Raw genomic sequence first — 14,545 nt, forward strand, 5'->3', positions numbered from 1 at the left:
TCGAAAGTAGTGCTTCTATTTATTTATGCACGGAGATCCAGAGGAAGGGCCCAGCACCTAGAGCTTCAGTTAATACCAAGGATATGAAACTCTGGAGCAGCACCCAACCCGTATCTGCCGATGGGCAAAGGCAGAAAACCTGTTTTGGTGCTTCAGTCACGATACTTAATGGTGACCACCTACCTTCTCTGGGGCTTTATTTCCTTGTTCCTTTCCCATTTGCATTGTTTTCCAAGACTGCCATGGGTGGGCATTCAGTTTCCCACAGGGCTGACTCATCCAGCCCTCCGCCGTCGGGTTTAAAACAAATATAATTAGAAAACCTACAGCTAGGCAACGTGAAGGTTGCAAACTAAAATCCTCAAACTCAGGGGAAACCGAGTGAGTCATCTACATGTCTGTGTGCAAAAATACTCATATTTAGCTATCCAACTAGTCCTTGAGAACAATACCCCCAGACAATCCGGGAGAGGGCCCTCCTCGCTCAGGGGGCATGTGGCACTAGGTTCTACCTGAAGGAACTGTCCTTTCTGGTGTGTTCGGTTTGTTCTGTCTCCACTGGGAGAACTGTGGGTCACGAGCTGATGTATCTACTTCTAACTAGAGGTGTAAGGCCCCAGTGTGGCAGCCAGGCGCTTCCTGTAACAAAGTTGAGCAATGTGGGGAGGACTGCCCTGCTGCAGAGCAAACGGCTTCGTTTCCTTCAGAATTGTTTTGAAACGTGTGGCTTCCTGTATTGGACCGTGCTTATTCCCCCAGCAAAGAACAAGACTTGATGTAAAGTTTACTCAGTCCGAGCTGCATGAATAGACCACTTTTTGCTTTTCAGTTTTTAAATTCCAAGTTGAATTTTCTCTGCCCATACCTCGAGTTGGGCAGGCTACATTATTTTCCAAATGGATCAAATCATCATGGAGAGACGTATGTATCACTCGTAGATGTGGCTTAAAAAGTGGCATTGTTAACTGTTTCAGTCCAAACCAGCTCGCCTGGTATTTTAAAAACTGGTTTCTCATTCTGCCACCGATTTCTTGAGAAACGAATGTACATAAGCCTCTGAAATTTCTAATTATTTTACTACTGTATCTGTCCAAAAATTACTTTGTAAGGGACAGGGTTATTTGTAAATCGGAGCCTTGGACCATCTTTGCTATTCCTTGTATTTTACCAGGGATGGATGTATATAGCTAGTTACATGTGTATATTTTAAAGCGGTAGATACACTGTCGTGAAAATATATACCAAAATGGGAGGAGCAGCAGCCAAGCAATATCTTTAGAAAGTTTGCACAGGGGAGGGTGGGATGACTTGGGAGATTCGGTTTGACATACATACACTACCACCATGTGTAAAATACATAGCTAGTGGGAACTTGCTGTAGAGCACAGGGAGCTCAGCTCCGTGCTCTGTGACGACCTAGATGGGTGGGATTGGGAGGGGGGAGGTCGAAGAGGGAGGGGATATATGTATACATATAGTTGATCCACTTCATTGTACAGCAGAAGCTAACACAACATTGTAAAGCAATTATACTCCAATTAAAAAAAAAAGTTTGCATCACTAAATGTGTACTTGGTTTGGGAGGCGGTAGGAAGAGTCCAGTTTAGCCCTGATAGGGGTACTTAATTCGTTGACTAACCAGATCTGTTAATTTGGTAATCTCATGCATTGTCAGTGACAGGTATTAATACCAGGTATTTTTCTTTTCTCTACCAGCACCATCCATTTTTCACCCTACACGAATCCAAAGCGACAGACGTGGCATCTTTTGTAAAATCGATTCTTGGAGACTAAAAACAATGGACTCCATCAGTTGACCCTCCTATGGATTGGTGGGTTTACGGGGTGAAGCAAGTTCACTAAAGCGCCAACAGAAACTCATCTTTGAGATAATTTAACCCTGCCTCTCAGAAGGTTTTTTTCTCCCCATTTCCTTTTTTCTTTTTCCCCTCCAAAGGGGGCCTTGGAATCTATAGTATAGAATGAACTGTCTAGATGGAAGAAATATGATAAAGGCTTAGGACTTAAAAAGGTGATTAAATATTTAATGATGTATCATATGAGTCCTTAGGCTTTTCAGACTTCTCTTGTTCTTTACAAAATGAAAGTATTGGCCCTGGTAAAAAGGTGCTACAGTGGTGATGAAATTGTAAGTAGATCTGTGGTTTGTCCCACTTATTATTTTAATATTTATGTTTAAGCACTTGGTTGAAAAGATTCCATTTTATGCGAGGAGGGAGAGACAAAAGACAAGATTGGGTTGGCAGTATTTATGGGCTTTTTCATTTTTTAAGTTCAGTCGTGTCTGTGGTCCAGAAGAAGTTATTTAATGCGCACCTTTAAGAGTATTAATACAAGTATCCACCAGGAGCTCTTGTGAAGTATCTGTCCCAGCTGTTGTGGCTGCTGCCGTGTTCCTAAATTTCTGCTCCATCCTGGGTAATAACCACATATTCTGGCGAAGTGGCAAGGTATCCTGGTCACACTCTTCTCCCAACTTTGGAAAACCTAAAATCACTTTTATCACAGCTCAAAGAGTCACAGATTTGGTTCTCTTGACATCTGTATTATACTATTAACGGAATGTGATTTGTGATGTGATTTTCTATCATCTGTCTATCCTTCTACGTGTGCGTGCACGCATGTGTGTGTTTGTATTCGATGTCACAAATTCTGCCAAATGGCTCTTATAAATAACGTCTAATATCTATAAATAACATCTAAGGAGGACGTTTGTCAGTCCTAAGGGGAAATACGTCAAACCACACAGAGAATCAGTGCCTTCCTCTGCTTTTCCCCCTCCTGCAATGTATAAGCCCCAAGGATTGCCTTTGTCGTTACTGTACTCTTGCGCTTTTTTGTTGGTTTTGTTTTCTGTTCAATGAAGAAGACTTACTATAAATGGAAGGGCTGCACTAGAAGAAAATTAAAGGCAGCGAGTCGTTCTCTGATAAGGTGAGAAGATAATGGGAAGGGTTGAATGAATTCCTGGAAGTAGAGGCCACATTTCCACAGGCTAAGTTCAAGGCACGTCCTTCTTCAGCAGTGGATTGCTCCACGGTGGGAGGCCAGCTCCACGGTGGATTCCTAACAGGTTGACGAAGCAACAAAAGCTCTTTCTCATGGCCAGATACACCCATGGGTTCTCTGATTTGGGGCTCGAGGTTCCTCAAAGGTCAAAGAGTGAAGTGGTCCACAGGGAAAATACGACTGATAACCACCAGGAAGCATTGCTTTTGGACACTGTTAATACAAAGCTACTCTTGCAGCACAAGGGCAGAGGATTTTTATTAAAAGAAAAAAGAACACACTCTGTTCCTTTCTTTGCCTCAAGTTCACAAATATGGAGAGAAGACTGCTCCCTTGAATACTCTGCTTTTTTCCTTTTAGATTTTGAAGTGCAATCATATCTTTTTCTCTCTTCGCATGTTTCCCTTGTTCTTGGCATCCAGTTCATGCCCAGAGAGGCTATGGCTCGTCCATACACTTCTTCATCTTCAGTTCCAAGACATACCTGTTTGATAAACATCAAATTCATCTGCTTTGATGCTACCCCGGTCTTCATCTTTTTCCAGCCAGAAAAAAAGGGTATTATTCCAGTTATTATTGCCATTCACTTTCCTACCCGTCTTTCTAAATCTGGAAGTTTCTCTCTTTGAGACCCAGAGAAAAAAATCACAACTGTATTCATTCATCTTCTGAAAAAAGAAAGTAGCAGAAAAAAATCTGAGGCCATTTCATGACCGTTTTTGGTGAAATATGTAAAGCAAGACATCTATCTGGTCTGGGTCAGACTACTCTTACCTCTTGTTCAGTGTGATTTCTACTTTGAAATTTTCTTAACTAACTGTGTGTCTCATGTGTACCCCTCTCCAGTCTGTGAGCCCAGGGTCTGGCCTTGCAAAACAAGCACACCAGGGAGAGGAGTTAGTCAATGGTGCTCAATCCTGGCGCACACTGGGATCACTGGGGGCTTGTGAACACTGTTAATGCCAAGGTCCCAGAGATTCGCACTTAATTGGTCAGGGCAGGACCTGGGGGGTGGCATTTTTTACAGGCCACCACTGTGATTCTGATGTGCAGCAGGGTTGAGAACATGGTCTACTACCCCCTAAGGAGAGAGATGGAATACTGATTTGAAATTTGGGATACCTTTTCCCCATAGAAACGATGTTCTACATGGTGATTAGGTATCTTATGTACTAAAGTAGAGTGGCCTGATAGCCTTACGAGTCTGAAGTTTAGGATTTTTTTTAGAACTGTGTTATAAGTTCTAAACAACTAATTTTAAAATAAATATAGAAATGCATAAACTATATTTAAGTTGATGCAAGTTGGGAGTCTCCTGTACATACATACGTGTGTGTGTGTGTGTGTGTGTGTGTGTGTGTGTGTGTGTGTGTATGTAGAGAGAGAGAGAGAGAGAGAGAGAGAAGACATCCCTGTCCAGGGATGATACTCAAAATATTTAATGTGCTACCAGCATGGACCATCTGAATAGTAGCCTTGCGTATAATTATCAGTGTATCAGAAAGTCGATATATCTCTATAAAAGAGATCATGCTCTTTTTTCCACAAATGTATTTGATTTGGTGTGATATAATTACCTACATTATATATTGTCTTTATGTTGATAAAAATATCCATTTCTCTATATATTGTTGGCTTCAGAGGTATGCCAAAAAAGTAATGTGAATGACTTTTAGGACAATTGCCATTTATGTGTGTGTATCAGTAAGGATTGCCCTTCAGAGGAACCACTTTCAGGATTATTTATGTGAATAATGCTACTAAATATCTTGGCCACTCCTCTTCCAGAAAAGGCTTCAGAATCCACTTCCTCCCCCATACGTGTTACATGTGGAATCATCATTTTATAATTACTCCTTAGTTGCTTGTTTGTTTTTACAAAAATCCTTACCAGGTATTTTCCTCTTTGTTTTACCCACCTTGTGTATCAGACTTAGCACCAAGCTGTGCTTGGCAACTTCCAGAAGTCAAATTTGCCCTCAGAGCTGGAGTTTTACCATGAAGACTTTTAAACGTCTTTTTAAAAGACCATGCATTGGCTCTGAAGATAATTTCAAATGTAGATTTCTCAAAAGAGCACGTGTTCGTTTTTAAGCAAAGTCAACCTCCCTGGAATAAGTGTAGAGCCTCCCCAGTGGTGACTAAAGGAGAAGGAACTCACATAGATGTGTGTCTTTCATGATAAAAGATCAGATAGTCCCCGATTTCCCACCTGGCAACTTCTATCAGTCCCGATGTGGAAGAACCGTCCGTTCTTCTAGTGTCTGTGTTTGCTCACACTGATGTAATCAGAACAAATTGGTTACATAAGCCGCTTCTCTTCTGCTTACACAGTCTGAGATGGAAAATGAGTATGTGTGTGTACAGCTCAAAATTGTTTGTCTTTTACCGTGCTTGTATATCCTCCAAGCCTAACCCAAAAATGTATATGCCAGAGATTTCCAAACATCCTCTGTTCAGGGTGCCACTGATTGTCTTAGTAACTTTTTCCACGGTGCCCTAGGCCAAAAGAAATACTTAATAGTTCCATTTATTAAGTTGTTAGGTCCACACAACTTTTTTTTTTTTTTCATGTTAAAACAATTTATTAAACTAGTAAGGAGAAGTTGGTAATTGAAATGACAATAAACAGTACCATTTACAGGAGAATCAAAAACCTCAAAATGCTTAGGGACAGATTTAGCAAAATAGACACAACACCTGAACAGTGAAAACTATACAATGTTTCAGAGAGAAACAAAGGAGACCTAAATAAATGGAGCGAAATATTATGTTCCTGCATTGGAAGATATTGTTTTCATATCAGTTCTTTCCAAATTGATTTATAGAATCAACGCACTCTCAATAAAAATTCCAGCAGGTTTTAAAAATATATAAATTGACAAGCTGACTCTAAAATTTATATAGAAGCACAAAAGATCTGTAATAGCTAAAACAGTTTTGAAATAAAAGAGCAAAGTTGGAGGACTTACACAGTTGTCCTTGGTACCCTTGGGGGATTGGTTCCAGGACACCCCATGGATACCAAAACCCATGGATGCTCAAGTCCCTTTTATAAAATGGTGTAATATTTGCATATAATCTGTGCACATCCTCCCATACTAGGTTTACACAACTTAATTGTAGTAGTTTGCAGGATGTCCTACAGATGCCGCTGTGGTTCCCTCGAAAAGTTACGATATCTTGTGTCCCTAGGAGTCTTCTGCGGAGTCTCAGGGTGTCTCAGCACACAGTTTGGGAACCACAGATGTATGTTTTACTGATCTTTTTTTTGCTCTGTCTACAGTTCGTGACCCTGAAAACGCAACTCTTGGTTACTCAGTCCTCTGTACGGCTTCACTTTTGTGTCTCATTATTGTTGCTGCTTGCCTCTCATTGATTAGGTTTTTAATTGAGGCCGTACCCTTCTTTGCTGTTCGTCAGCCCTGCGAACCTGATGTCATGGTCTAGAAAGTGAAACATTCCTTTGCCCCAGCATTGGAGGAGGTCAGCCTTGAGGCTAAAGAGGCACTGTTTTCTGTGAATGCAGTTGATTTAGTATCTTTGGAACAGAATCACAAAGGAGGCAGAGAGGGGCGAATGTTTTTGTAGTTTAACTCTAAAAATGCTTTTGTTGACCAAGAGCCTTCACCAGCTCTGCTCAGAGAAACTACTCTGTTTCTCCCAAAGGTGTCGAACAAAACACTTTATCTTTGGCCTGAAAGTGCAGTGGATAGCTACTTCTTAATTTCCCAACCCCAATGCTTTTTTAGCTATGTAACGCCCTCTAACCTTGAAGAAGGATTCTTATTTTCATAAAATTCATTGGAGCTGGTGGTCAGATCTAGTAAAATGAATTAAACCTCTACTGTGCCGGGGATTTTGCCTTCTTAATGTCTGTCTATGATTTAAAGGGAGATTTCCTAGCTTAAAGGAATCTTCCAGTTTTATTAGCAAGTAGAAGGTGCAGTTTTCAATCCAACCCCTGAAGATTTACATGTTCAGATGGAAAAATGCCAGAGTAAAATCTAGGAAGAGGAAGTTACCAAACCTGATAGAATAGACAAAAGGTATTTTACTGTAGAAGGTCCATGTTCCTCTTATCTAGGGTGTGTGTGTGTGTGTGTGTGTGTGTGTGTGTGTGTGTGTGTGTGTGTGTGTGTGTGTGTGTGTGTGTGTGTGTGTAGCACTGTTTTAATGTGCTAAGGATACTCTTTGGTTTTCTTTGGCTTTAAGTGGGGTACTCTGGATTGCTTTGAGACTCTGTTGAAAGCTAGGACCTCTTCCCTAGGAAAATGTACGCTGTACATGAGCACACAGTTTTGCAAACATTTTTCATTGTGGGAGAGGCGAGTAGAGTACAATCCCATAATATGATCAATAACTTCTGGCTCTATAGAATGTGGACTGTGACACCCGAGACCAGGGGTTGGCAAACTTTTTCTGTATAAAGGGCCAGATAGTAAATATTTCTGGATTGGTGTGCCATGCAGTCTCTGTTGCAACGATTCAAGTCTGCTGTCAGAGAGTGAAAGCATCCATAAACAATATGTAAATCGATGAGCACAGTGCCGTGTTCCAATGAAACTTTATTTACAAAATCAGACAATGGGCCAGGCCACGGTTTGCCATAACCTGTTCTAGACCATCAAATACAAAACTCCAATTGGTTAATTCTATGTATAGAGTTCTTCCATTTAGTGAGTATTTAGTTCAACTGCTGTTGAGGCAGATTAGGAAGACGGACGTAGGAAAATGAATTCTGAAAAGATGGGGACTGTTCAATCCCATGAAAACTGCCTCTTAATTTCCTCAGGTAAATATTCTGCTCTGGAAGCCAATGGGACAATTTTCTTCAGATTAAATTGAGCATCCACCTTTTGCATTTCTATGCAATAACTTACTTCGTAACGTGGAAATAAAGGCACACTTCTCCTACACGTTCACTGCATTCTCGTCTCTTAGCTTTGCATTTTGTTTCTCTTTGTGGTGTGATTCATGTGCAAGGAGAATCATGAACCCAGACACAAATCATTCGGTTTTCCTTCTTCCTGAACTGCATCAGGATTTGAGAATTTGGGAGGCCACATTAACCTCAGAAGTAGAAGGTAGATAGAATTCTTAAAATCTTCCAATTCATCCACCTCATCTGTTCGGCTGTCTTTGAGGAGAGTGATAAAGAATAGTTTGGGGTCAAAATACTTGTTCTCAGGTAGACTTAGAGCTATAGGAGACGCAGACCTACCCCCTGACTGCTATCCCTGGGCTTGGAGAGAGGAGACCGCTTTACCTTACTCCTTTTTTACGGGGCCTATGCTGGATGCCTCCTTTCTGATGTGACTGTCTTGGGTTGCCAGCCTTGCTTGAAGCTCTGGGCTCCACAGCCCTTGGTGAAAGTTCTGTTTTCTCCACGGGACTGTAACAACTGTATAATTTGCTTTGCTTCTGTCAGTAATTATCCTCTTTGCTGTACAGAATGCTATACAAATAACAGTCTGCCAGTTACCTAAGCTGTCTCTATTTCCTTCTTCCAGGACAACACATCTTCCTTAAAGCTATAGTCTCTTTACTGTCCAGAAACATTTTTTTTTTTTCCTGCTACATCATCAGGCGAACATAAAGTACACTTAAAATGATACCCGGAAACTCCTTAAGAGAGCATATTTAAGTATTTGATCTGGCAATTTACCTAAAAGAATGTTTTCTCTTCACCTAGGGAAATAAAACCTGAATTCCAGAGCCTTCAAAATGAAACTATCCTTCTGGGGGAAGCATATTGCCACCAAATACACCACTCACCACCTGTTCCTGGTGTCTGCAAAGAAGATGTGTCATTTTTCTGAGGTTTAGAGAGTCTGTGTTTACAGGTCTACAAATATCATTCTACCATTGCAGGTTTTCTAATGGAGCCATTTGGAATCAAGACTTCAGCTGGGGTTTATCTTCTCAGTTCCCGACCCAAACTCCTTTTGCAAGCAACATTTCTCTAAAAGCCTTTTTTGTATCTGAGGGAAGAGAACTGAGGGAAGAGAACTGGGCCTCAGAAAAAACATAAAGCAAGGTCAAGGACTTTGTGATAGGGATTCTTTTCTTTAAAAAGAAGCCGACAGCACCTCATAACACAAACATGTGTTAACAGAATTTAAAAATATCCAGCCTTGTTCCCTTGGACTGTCAGTATCTTGACATCACTTGTATTTGTCATTTGAACTAGGATATCAAGCCCTTTATTCTTGGGAGTTTACGGTTTGATTTTGGGAGATTTGCACTGTATTTCTTTCTTACAGTTGTCAGTATGGACATATGTCTCTGTGGACAGTTAATCTTGACACACGTGAGCTTTGCCCAGGTTACACTTTTGCATTTCTGGGTTTCAAGGTCTCTTTCGAGGAATGAGGCTAATGCTCTTATGACTTGGAGACTGAGTTCAGGGAAAGCACGGGGCAGTTTAAGGCACTTACTTGTGTCTTAATATAGGAGAAAACAAAACAAAACTTCCTAAGTAATCCCCAGGGTTTGTGGCTTCGGCCAGGCCATCAGGGTCTTTTCTGTCTTTCTTGAGTGCATTTGCTTGCTATTCCTCGGCCGTTTACAGATGCCCTGGGCTGACTTAACACTTCTGTGGAAAGGAAGTGATCCAACCATTTTCATATATCAAAAGTCAGAATCAGCAGTTTTGCATTGGTCTTGCCTACACGGACTCTATCGTTCTCGGATCGTGAAATGGTGAGGGACAGCTAAGAGAACTTGTAGCAAAGCTCTCATTCACAGTATAAGACCTTATAATAAAACTTCCATTTGGCCTTTAAAGAAGAGCAGCTGGGTTGGATATGTCTTCCTCCGAAGTCATATTCTACTGTGGCCAGAAATTAACAATTAGCATCATTTGGTCACTACCAGTGTTTGTGTTGGAGCCTGCAAGCTATTTCAACAGAGCAAGTCAAGCCACTGCCCTAGGGGATTGTCATTGGACTTTGTAGTTTCAGGCTGAACAGTGATGTGAAATTGTGCTTGGGGGCTCGAAGAAAAGATAAATGCAAAGGGCTGGCACCCCATGGAAGAGCAAGCTGATAAGAGAAGCAGACAGATATATCCCTTAATTTATTTTCAGTAATACTATAAAGATGACCTCCTACGGGAAAATCCATCAAAAAACCAAGCCTTTATTATTTTTTTTTTTTTTCTTCAAAATACTGAACTATAAGAGGATTCAGAGAGTGGCATAAATTTGGATATCAGAAAATTTTCTCGTTTCCCTAGTGTTACTGATTCTACAGAGACCATTAAAACTGATGGCACCCAGAAAAAAAGGTAGATGATTAGAGGGGTGATAAAGCATTTTGAGAGCATGCAACCCATCTATCAGCTGCCTTCTGGGTAACGAAAAATGAATACAAACCCGAGCCTCCTAACGTTTAGTTCCGGGGGAAACGTTTTTAAGAAAGGTGGACACCTAAGGTTATCTGACGAGCATACTTTTCTCACAATGCAGAGAACCATGCATGTTCACAGAAGTACACTACAGGTCTTCACCAGAAGAGCTAGAATTTATAATTTAAAACAAACACTCAAAGCTAGTTTGAATTTTCAGAAGCAGTGTGGAAGAAGTGGTTGCTCTATTTTCTTTTCTTCTGATCTCAAGTTGCCTATTGTATGTTCAATTCTCGGGGAGGTAAGAGTTAAGGGCACAGAAGTTGTTTCCAGACTATATTCATTGGTGCTTCTGGGGGGGGAGGGTCTCTTGTCAAAGAGGGAGGGAAGAGAGTGTGATAAAGATCAACCCTGCCTATCTGAAACCCCTGTCAAACTCCAATCAGAATATCTGGCTATCAATATTGTTCCCTTTAACTGGAAGTCTCTGTGGCTATTAAAGTCTTGGGCACTTAGGACGAAATGACCCATTGAGGACCACAAACAGCCCAAGAATCTGGGAGCTGTCTTCAACAGTATCTGTGTGTCCCTGATGTTTGCTGTCTTGAGTATGCTAACGGGGCTTGGAAGCGGAAGGGCAAGAGAGGGTCATGTATTTGCATTTTTAGGCACGCATCATTTGAAAGAAAATGCAGACACTGATCTGTGACGGCCACGCATATAGATCCTTCAGTTGGTTATTACTGTAAAGTGGTTGAGAGTAACCTGACCTCAGTGACAAGGAAGTGGTGTCACTGGGATCTTGATGGGCAGTGGAATTTCTAAATTTCTACATTTGCAGAGGCGGGAACTGTCATTTTTGTTCATTGACACATAGGAAAAAAATAAAGCTCTTTGGACAGTGTTAGCACAGAGAAGGGTGCGTTCTGAGGCTCAAGCTGAAGGTCCCCACTGCTGGGTTTTACAAAGGTTGCAGGTGGAGAACAGGAGTGGGTCCCTGGGGAAGCCCTTGGGAGCTGGAAACTGAGATAGTGTACCTGTCGTGAATGGAACGCAAGGGAACATTCAGACATCAGACGGATCGTTATCAGGTGCCTTCTGCACACTCGTCAAAAATCTGCGGTGAATTCTGACAGTGGTACCTTTGCCATCAAGCCAAATTTAACAGCTGGGGTTCCACAGCAGCCATTTCAGAACTATTTGTGTCAAAATGTTACATTTGGCAACAATTTGTCGCGTTTGCAGCCAATCTCTATGTGAAAGCCACCCGAGGAGGCTCGATTAAGAAAATTCAGACAATTTATCCGTCATCTTATCCATGTGTTTGTTTTATTCTCTAGTCTCAAATTTATTTTCTAAGTGGAGTGATTTTTCCCTATGAACTGGAATGATGAAGTGATGTTTTAATAAAATAGGTATTTTTAGAGGAAAAATGTTTTCCTTCTGTAATTAACTTCCACAATTGGGACATATTTCCTACGCTACGGAATCACCACATGGGGTCATTTAAAGCTGAAAGAGGGGTTGGGGTATATCAACAGTTCAAATTGTTTATTTAAATACATGAACATTTTTCTATATATTTTGTGAAAATATTGATGAGATGCTAGATATATACCTACTTTATGGAATTGAACTTTACAAGAACTTTAGTTTCATAAGTGGGGTTCCCAGCTTCCTTTGTGCTTCAGTTTTACTGCTGAAAATGCTGCTTTCGTTTATAAATCTGGTTTCATATGGAAAAAAAAAAAACCCCCACCTTTTTCTTACCTTGTGTGAATTTTATGAGAGACCTTTTTTATTTGTATATATGATTGATTGTTTTCCTGTGTTGCACCCCAGCTTTGGTGTTAAGCCATGTTTACTGTAAAGACAGCTGTTGGGCAAGTGGAAACATGCCTGGTCTTTACAGTCCCTTGATGCTAGAAGAAAGTAATTCTAGATGCTAGTTAGGAGGTCCTGCTATCTCTTCCTGGAACCTGATATATTCTGAAAGGAGATCGGAGAGGTTGTCACCCCTATCCTTCGAAACCCGTCTCTGGCACTGTGTCTCTGGAGAGTGTGAAATAGAAGACTGACTCCCATTTTGTGGATCCCCTCATCTTTCCTGCCATGTAGAGCACACTGCTGCCTTTCCTGGTGAACTTCATCTCTTCTCTGTGGATTGCCATATCTTTTCTTTATGGCTGAGGTGGGCTGGGCCGTAAAGTATGGAATTCATTATAAGTTTATACAGTAAAGACCTCTGAAGACTGTGGGTAGAATGTTTCCATGCCTTTGAGGTGCATGTTACGTCTCTGTTTTGGCCTTGGGGACTTTTTGCTTGTGAGCTGAAGAAGGAAAGAAGAACTTGGGGGTCTATCCCTAACTCTGTGTGTGTTTTTCTACATGGGTATGTGTGGGGCAGCCTCCTTAAGGGGAAAACCTTCCTAACCATTGTATAGGGAAAGGGGAATTATGAATATCAATTGATAACTTCCAGGCAAAGCTTCAGTAGTGTATTTAAAAATACCTGTTTTGAGGGGACGTGTACCTTTTGTCGTCTTTCCCGTGTCAGCTTTGGGGGGGCAGGCATTTTCATTTTAGCCTAGCTTTCCTGCTACCCAGGTTGTGTGCATTGCTGCTGTTGTTTTCGTTTAAACTACCGCTTATTGTAATTGGGGATGTTATCTCAAAATCTCGAAACCAAGGAAATATTGGGCTGGCCAAAAAGTTCATTCCCAGAAGCTAATGCGCAGGACTTGAGGTAGATGCAAGTATTAGCGTTCATGTAGGTTAAGTTTTAATAGAGTTACCAGAAATATCCTGGATTGAGGGATAAAGTGGCCTTAAAGAGGTCATGGTTGCTTTTAATATTGGGAGAAGCCACCTGTCCTAGGTCCTTATTCTTGAGAAACTCATCTTTTCATGTAAATGCTGTTGGTGGGCATACTTCACAGCCTGGATGGTTGGCCCCTAGCAGTCAGTAAACAAGGAATTATAAAAATTGCCAAAGGTGGGAGTAATTTTCTCTGACATAGGTCATTCAGTGGTGAAATTTCCAGACTATCGTGCACAAAGCATAACTTTATAATCCCCCCCACCCTTTCTGATCTGAGAGCACAGTAAACGAAGAACAAGGTTCTGATGTGCCGCAAAGCAGTTCTTGGAATCTGTGTTCTTGACCAAGGAGACAGCTGAGGCGTCGAACCACGTGATTATTACGCGGCTCGTACGGCGACCGCTCTGGCCTCCCTCCCACCACCTCAAGGAAAATGAGAATTTTCAAAGGAAAATGAAATCGGGAGATTAGGTCACACTTGGACTCCTCTGTGGATGAAGAGCTGACACTGATTTCCTATCTCAGGATACTCTTCAGTTTCCTACTGCTGCTGAGGAATGGGTTGCACACCCTGTATCTGGTCTCCGGATGTTTGTGTTCATGTGTGTAAGGCTTCACTCCAGGGGTGTTGTTTTCCATGTCGGGTCAATCTATGAACTGACTCGAATAACATGATGAAGATGGAGAAGATAGTAACAATGTCAAAAGACACCCCGCCACCTCTTTCTGTCAAAGTGCTTGCCCTGCGTTCACGGCTAGAACAAAGAACTAAGTCTTCAGGAGCCAGGTGTCCTCGAAAGAAAGGGTGTGTTGATCTCACAGGAAAACGTACAACCAATAAAAGACATTTCAAAAAGGGCAGTGAATCTATATTAATTGGGTTGTTCGTGGAAATCCTTTGTTCCAGGAATGCTGCTTTTATGTGTAAGTGCCCTGCAGGTAAAAGCTTTGCTGGAGCTCTGTATTCTCTTGTTCGCTCATCCATACTACCCCACTTCCCAAACATATGGGACAATACATAACAAAACAACAGCATCACCGTCTTGAAGACTCATTAGAAAGCCATCTCATCTGCAGGGAACTTCAGACTCGATATTCCTAGGTTAGAAGTGAAGGCCATTATTTCATTATTAAAATCAGATGGCTTGTGGTGGGGATGAGTCCAGATGGCTGAAATGAAAAGATGAAGACCAAGACTTTCTGGCTTCCATGTGTTCCTGACACCGAACAATAGTGAACAATAGGCCATCTAGTTATTTGAGTTTTTCCTGGTCCTATACGTAATGCATGTAATATTAGGAAATTTGTCTTACACCTTTGGGTAGTGCCGCTGCCTGCAATGTA

General features: G+C 41.4%; 1 protein-coding gene across 5 annotated transcripts in view; it reads left to right on the plus strand.

Annotated features, from left to right (window-relative positions):
• Positions 1-11,778, plus strand: part of MAP2K6 (mitogen-activated protein kinase kinase 6) — a 132,616-nt gene extending 120,838 nt beyond the window's left edge. For 4 of the 5 annotated variants that reach the window (XM_068530142.1, XM_068530139.1, XM_068530138.1 and 1 more), the window contains one exon: positions 1,717-2,060. In XM_068530142.1, the coding sequence (XP_068386243.1) occupies positions 1,717-1,794 (78 nt within the window). In that variant the 3' untranslated portion in view covers positions 1,795-2,060. Of the gene's footprint in view, positions 1-1,716; positions 2,061-8,725 lie in introns of those variants that run through there. The other variant, XM_068530141.1, reaches the window with a different exon arrangement.
• The last annotated feature ends 2,767 nt before the right edge of the window (positions 11,779-14,545 follow it).

Source organism: Eschrichtius robustus, chromosome 20, assembly GCF_028021215.1.
Source record: "Eschrichtius robustus isolate mEscRob2 chromosome 20, mEscRob2.pri, whole genome shotgun sequence".
Classification (NCBI taxonomy): Eukaryota; Metazoa; Chordata; class Mammalia; order Artiodactyla; family Eschrichtiidae; genus Eschrichtius; species Eschrichtius robustus.